The sequence below is a fragment of the Elephantulus edwardii genome, unplaced genomic scaffold (assembly GCF_000299155.1).
Source record: "Elephantulus edwardii isolate Elephantulus edwardi_28Jun2011 unplaced genomic scaffold, EleEdw1.0 scaffold00240, whole genome shotgun sequence".
NCBI lineage: Eukaryota > Metazoa > Chordata > Mammalia > Macroscelidea > Macroscelididae > Elephantulus > Elephantulus edwardii.
The window spans coordinates 2,141,529-2,149,006 of NW_006399990.1; the positions used below are offsets into that span (position 1 = coordinate 2,141,529).

General features: G+C 38.9%; 1 protein-coding gene across 2 annotated transcripts in view; it reads left to right on the top strand.

Annotated features, from left to right (window-relative positions):
* The first annotated feature begins 750 nt into the window (after positions 1-750).
* The window catches only part of MAT2B (methionine adenosyltransferase II, beta), a 16,953-nt gene continuing 10,225 nt past the window's right edge, over positions 751-7,478 (top strand). The window contains exon 1 of one of the 2 annotated variants that reach the window (XM_006898923.1): positions 751-780. In XM_006898923.1, the coding sequence (XP_006898985.1) occupies positions 751-780 (30 nt within the window). Of the gene's footprint in view, positions 781-2,927; positions 3,048-7,478 lie in introns of those variants that run through there. The other variant, XM_006898922.1, reaches the window with a different exon arrangement.

Consider the following 7,478-nt stretch of genomic DNA (forward strand, 5'->3'; position numbering starts at 1 on the left):
GGTCGCTATGAGTCGCAAAGACTGGACTGGAGGGCACATAACAACAACAGTGGAAGTCCCAAGGCTGTTGATCTTAGAGAGCCCTTAAACCTGGAACTAAACTGACCCCACCTGAGGATCAACTTTCAAACAATAAACAGATCTATAAAGTGGATAGATAACAACTCCAGGGAGAAAGATATTCCTGAGAAAATCAACTATGTAAGACCAAAAGGTCTGCGTTTGTCCAAAACAAAGACCAGAAGGAAGAAAGGAGTTGAGAAATTGCAGAGCTGAGAAAAGGGTAGAAGGTGGGGAGAGTGGATTACAGGGAAGAGATTTTAACCAGTGCCACCAAACAAATGGAAAATGACTGTATTCTGGAAACTTTCAACCCAATACCCAAAATACAAACCACAACAAGTCTTGACAGGAAAGTTCTTTGTTTTCCTTTGAATATTTTGCTTCTGTCTAATGGTTGTACTGTGCTAGTGGACCCTCCCTTTGACCGGCAATAAAATATGAAACTTCTCATTGGATATTTTCAAGACTGCCACAAGGAATCAGCTGCCAGTTTACTGCCATGTGGAAAACTGCATGAGATGCTGGGATTGGAATAGAAATGCTAATTCAAAAGGTCAAGTAAAGCAGCCGGTTACGTTTAGAGACTCCAGTGCTCTTGGTAGACAAAGGAGACAAAGACCCAGTGTGGAGGCAGAGAGGCAAAGGGAGAGCCATTCGTCACTGGATTCCTTAAATAATTTTGGAATCATGCCTGAAATGCCGGAGGACATGGAACAGGTAAGAGCCAGCAATACAAGAAACAAAGTACTATTAAGGGTACTTTAAAAGAATTCCTATGAACAGAAAAAGCAGGAGAGGTTTGTAAAAGGAATAAATAACCTGCTGACACGGAGCACTAAACCAACTTTTTCATTGACTTAAGAGTGATCTCAGTTAAATCATACCAATTTAAAAAAGGAAAGCAAAACAGAATGGCAGTTTCATTGACTTTATTGTTTTTAAATTTTCATTGACTTTAAGTACATGTGAAGGTTCTGTATAAAGACTGATTTAGTTATGTGCCCCAGGCTTTCTTTTTCTTGTCATGAACTGTATCTGCCAATAGACCTTTTCTTTCTCTTTAATTTGTAGACTTAAGGTACGAACTTGGGTACTGTTTGTATAACAACTGTCTCTTACTTATTTTATCATTAAAGAGAATGATTTAAAACCATAGATGGATATATGCTTCCAGAGGTATGCCAAACTTTTTTGACTAGTATCCAAATCTAGATTAAATGCAGGCAAGAGATTCTTTTTGTTCCCACACTTGACAAGATGCGTTGAGAATCAAATTGCTAATTGTGTATGTATGCCTTTAAAAGTTAATTTTGAGCTCTTAGTTCCTTATTTTTCTAGAAAGGCTAGACTAAGTAGCATGCTACAAATAAAAAGGAATTAAAATTCATACTTTTCTTTAAAAGAGGAAAATTACAATTTTTATCTTTCCTCTTCCCTTTCTCCCCAGTACAGTCTTCCTTATCTTGCAGATTGTTCATGTTTAGTACTGGGACAGGTTTGTCAAGGACTTCCTAAATAACGGTAAATTAACAATATCAACTTGGATTTGAACAAATAATTAAAATATTCAGAGGACTTGGACTCGGACTATCCCAAAGAAACTAGGTTTACAGGAATAAGGAAATGGACTTTTTGGTGGGGGTTGGGTAGGAAGGAACAAAGTTCCTTCTATGATTTTCAAACACAGAAAAACTTAAAAAAAAACCCACCCTGCTCAGTATTTAAGATAAACCGAGCAAAAGATTATGAAAACAGTGCCTTAGAAAATGCAAGCAGTAGATTGGTAAGCGGCTTTTAGATCTCAGATCTTGTAGGTCAGCTCAGGGACTCGTTGGCTGTGCGCTGAGAAGCTGGTCTGTTTTTCTCTTGTTTTTTCACTCCCTGCAAAGTTTCCTAAGCAGCTTTACTGACGGGAAATTTCTGTGGATTTGAAATGGTAATCAATTATGTCCTGGATAGACTTCAACCCTTTAAGACAGCTGTTTTCGAATTATTAATTTAAAAAGGAATATGGTGGTAGAGCGAGGAGTATTAATCACTCCTTGGTTCCTTTAATTTTCGGTGCCAGTCCCGGCCCGGCCTTGTGATCTAAAGTTGCATCCCCTAAGTTGCAGTCTTGACCTTTGTTGAACCTTCTAAAATATTGACTCTTGGGGTCTACTCCCAAAGATTTTCATTCTGTAATTTTGGAGCAAAGTCCAAGAAAGCGTTTTGAAGACGTATGCAAAGCCACCTCTCTCCTCCACGCATCATTTTTCAGTAGTTAAAAAAGTTCTGCAGGAAAAAAATGCAACAAGTCTTCAAAGGAGGGTGTGTGTGTATAAGAGGGATATTTATGAAATTTCACACAATACCTTTTAGTGTCCCAGAAAGACAAATGGATCCCTGAGGTGCTAATGACTCAGTTAATGACACATTTATTTTTATTCCCTGGGTTCCCACTTTCCCGCCCCACTATCTCAACCAAACCTAATGCTCTAGGTGCAGATACCTGATGTCGCTCTCCTCTCATCCACTTCAAAGGTTTGGCAACTTGGAATAATTGGCAATCCAACCCACCGAAATTCAATCGTTCTCCAGCCAAAAGAAAAAAGCAATAAGAATAATGCACCAAAAAAATACTGTTCCAAACAAAAATTGACTCTTCACAGCTAAGGTCACGGGCCCTTGTTTCGTGTATCCCTTTAAGAGTTGGCGCGTGGGCGGAGAGCGTCCTAGATGGGCCCGCCTTCTTTCTGCGGAGTCGGCTGAGCGTGCCCAATCAGTGGGCAAGCTACTGACAACGGAAGCCGGAAGAGGCCAGCTGGGGGGCTAGTCTAGGCCTAAAGAGGCGGGCCGTGGTGTTGGCGCTGTTGCAGCCCGCGATCGTAAGCTGGTGCAAGTGGGTTTCCCTGTTTGTCGGCGGCGCAAAGACGGCGGGCATGGTCGGAAGGGAGAAGGAGCTCTCCATCCACTTTGTTCCTGGGAATTGTCAGCTGGTGGAGGTGAGAAAGTCAGGGTTGGGGTTTTCCCGGGAACCCCAGGTGCTCAGGACAGGTTAAGTCGGCTAGGGCCCTTAGTTGCGTCCAAGCGCATCCCTCCCGCCACAGTGGAACCCCAGTCCAGAGTCACCTCCACCCTCCCTGCCCCTAGAGGCGAGGGCGGCGCCTCGGCATTTGTTTATCTAGGCGCGACTGGTCTGTGCGTTCCTCTCCAGTTCTGCGGCAGGAAGCGTGTAGGTTGACGTTTTGCTGGCGTTTCACTTTTGGCTTTCCAGTCTTTACTCCAAGGAATGATGAGGGGGTTTTTCGAAGTTAACAGTTTTAGTTTTTGGTTTTTTTAAAAATTCTTCATATTACTAATCATGCAAATTTCCTAGTTCAAAGGATGGAGATTGACGATGACCATTTTTTGAATCGTAATACAAAGTTTGGTATGCGTTTTATGGGCTTTTAACATAATCATAAATATGAGGTCCTGCTGTTAAAATTTGCGAAAGAACAAACGTACGTAGAAGAAAACCATTAGCCCAAGTTTATTGTATTAAATAAACTTGGAGTTGAAGACCAGATAGAGAGGTTTGTTTAACTCCCTCGTACTCCTCTGAACCATTATCTATTGTAGTGTTCAGAAGAGTCACCTGAGGTTTAGCGAGCTCCGATGACCTACTCCCTGGGTAGTTTTTTATTTACTCAAAAGCCACGCCTCGCGGCTCAGCGCGAGAAAGATGGGCAGTCTTTTCCATAGTGATTTACACTTGGAGGGTCTACTGTATCGGTTCTGACTTGAGAGCCATGAGACCCCAAGGTCTCGACCATGTCACCCTCGCCCTACACACTTTTCTGTGCCCTCCGACATTTGTTCTGTAAACTGAATGGTTCAGTATAATTCGCAGTGATTTTTTTTTTAAAATTTTCATTTTATTACTTGTATGTGTGAGTGTACCGTCAAATCAGATCTGACTGGTACAGGAGGAGATTGTCCCTCCTTCCCCGGCAGAGCATCTGGTGGATTTGAACCGTGCGCCTCTGGGATTGTAGTTGCATCTCCTTGCCACTAGGCCACCAGAGCTCCCCAAGAAAACTCTTATTCTTAAAGTGAACTCAGCGCAGTAAAGCATATAGAACAAAAAAAATCCAAAATTCCCCAAAACAGAATGCAGCAAAATGGATAGCTATAAAACCATACTGCTAATAATTACACTGACTGTGAATGAATTAAATACACCAGTCAAGAGAAAAAGAGAAGCAGAGAGGATAAGAAAGCATGACTTGTTAGTATGCTAGCTACAAATCTTAGATGAAAGGATAAAAATAATCTAAAAATCAAATAGGAGGGAAATGATCAGCCAAATGACAATTTAAAAAAGAGTGGGGACAATAATTTCTGATAAAATAGACTTCAAGACAAAAACTAGCATAAAACAGAAAAGCATTATATAATAATCAAATGATCAGTTGAAGAAGAGGACATAGTTCTGATTACATCCAATGACAGAGCTGCAAGATGCATAAAACAAACTTTAACATATTTGAAGAGAAAATTGTAGAACTCTACAATAATAATAAAGTCATTGCACTTGAGTTGGAACCTAGTCAGAGCTGACCCTCCAGGAGGCAGGTTTTCAGAGGCTGTAAGTCTCTCTGGAGGAGAAAGCCCATTCTCCCTTGGAGCTCCTGGTGGATTCTAACCACCAGTGAAGTACTACTTTTAGGTGAGCAGCACAACTTTCTATGGACTTTGTCACCAAAACTCCCTAATAGTAGCAGATTCATTGCATCACTTTCAAAGACAGAGCAACTAGAAATAAATGAGAGGAAAAAAAAGAATAGAATTAAACAAGACAGTTAACCAACTAGATCTCTCATAAACATGTGTAGAACACTACACCCAACAAGAGCACAGTATACATTCTTTTCCAGTGCATATTTTCCATTTTCATTTTCCAGTGGAACATTCTCTGGGATAAACCATATAGTAGGTCACAAAGCAAGCCTCAACAATTTTTTAAAAAATTTAAATACTACAAAGCATGCTATCAGATCACATTACTATAACATTACAAGATAGACATCTGGGTGATCAAGACGGGAGAAAATCATGCATATGGAAAATTCATAACATAACACCCTGTTTCAACACTATTGAGTAATAGGAAAAAGATAAAAATAAATTTTAAAATTTCAAGAAGCAAATGAGAGTAAAAACCAGACATCCCAAAATCTTGAGGACACAGCAAAAGCATTACTCAGAGGTCAATTTATAGCATTAAAAATACATATAATAAAAAAGAATAAGAACCAAAATCAAGAATAAGAACCATTTCAAAGCATAAAAATCAACACTTTAAAAGCATAAAATCTATGACAATTAGGAAAATAACAGCAAGCAAAGTCTACAGTATCCAGAAAAAAAGGAAATATTAAATAGCAGAAATAAATGAAATAAAAACCCAGAAAAGCAATAGAGTTAATAAGACTAGAGGTTAGTTCTTTGAAAGGATTCATAAAATTGACAAGCCTTGAGTAAATCTAACAAAGGAAAAAGACAGAACTCAAGGAATGTAATAGGTAATGTTACATCAGAACCAACTATAATAAAAAAGGATATGAGCCGAATATGATGAAAACTATAACAAAATTTAAAAACTAGAAGAAATGGTCAAAATTTTAGAAACCCATTATTTTCTTAAACTAATATAGACAGAAAATTTGAACTGATTCATCACAAAATAATGAATTAAATTGGTCATTAAAAGATGTGTTGCACTGAGAAAATCTGCTGTCAAGTATTTCTCCAAAGTGCTAAAGAACAAGGATGTCAGTTTAAATACTCACCTAGGTGTATTTTGAGCCAAGCCATGATCTTTTCAATTACTTTTATGCATCTGAAGTTAGACAATGAATAAGGCTGACAGGAGAAGAACTTCAAGTTCTTTGAGTTGTAGTGCTGGGGGAAAGTACTGAATATCCCATGGACTGCCAAGAGAACAAACAGATCTGTCCTGGAGACAGTGAGGCCATAGTGCTTCTTAGAGGCAAGGATGGTTAAACTCTTGTCTCACATACTTTGGGCATGTTGTTAGAAGGGGCCAGTCCTTGGAAAAAGACGTCATGCTTGGGAAGATGAAGAATCAATGAAAGAGAGGAAGACCCTTGACAAGATGAATTGACACAGTGACTATAACAGTGGTCTCAAGTACATCAATGATGACGATGGTACACAATAGGGAAAGGTTCAGATGTATTCTTCATAGGTCTGGTATGAATTGTGGCTGACCCACCTAACAATAACTTCTCTGAATGTTTGATAGAATTCACTGGTGAAGCTGTCTGGGCCAGGCCTTTTTTGGGGTTGAGAAGGACATACTTTCTTAATTTGCGTACTGTTGCTGCTTTGTACCTTTATGTGCTTAGCGCATAATGTTACAAATTATTTTACATTTATGTTTATGCACGTATGTATGTATGCATAGAACTTGTTCAGTTTTCAGAGTAAAAGTTTGGCAACTTCAGTTTCATTTAATAAAAATGATGCGACAATTAGAAGTGTGTGAAATTTTATTTATTTTTTTAGAAGTGTGTTAAATTCTTGTTTCTCCTTCAAAACCTGTGTGATACAGTGTATGGTCAGGGTGAAGAGGGAGAATAATGCAGAACAAAATTAGTAAAAGCCACCACAAACCAGACTTAGTGGTCTGATAGTCTGATGAGAATTCCTGAGATTATGATAGTTTGTTCTTTGGTGCCTTTATGTCAGCTGACTTCACTTACTCCAAACACCCTTCAAACATGGAACTGAACCGACCCCCCAGGGACCGCCTTTCTGCTAAATAGTGGAAAAGCCTAATTGGTGAACAGCAATACTTGGGAAGGATGAACACAGACCAATTGTTTGCTATGTGTAGTGTGTCCTAAAAGGGCAGCATTTGCATCAAATAAGTCTCAGAAGGCAGGGGAGGAGGAGTACAGAAACTAGCAAAGGATGAAGTGAGAAGAGTGCTGTTAAGGGAATTGCAACTCATCTCACAAAATAAAATAGATATATGTAGATGGGAAAACTAATATGTCCTGTAAACTTTGATCTAAAGCACTATTTCAGAACACACTATGATCTAATGACAGCCTTACAGTTGTGTTGGGAAGCTGGCTAAAGTGCTTTTCTAGATTATACTATGGAGTTTAATAGCTTGATTGAAGCAGTTAATCCAGTTGAACCTAGGAAATCATGGGATCTTAAAAGTATGATATGATCCAGGAATTCTCCATTGAGGAGAGTTGTGAGGATCAGCTGAAGAAATGAATACGAAATGTCTAAATTTAGGAGTTTCTAAAAAGATCTAGATGTTATTTTTATCATTAAAATTTAAGAAGCTGCTTAGATTTTAATATTTAATTTTCCCCCTGGTGGTTCAGTATAGGTTAATGTTGTTTTTT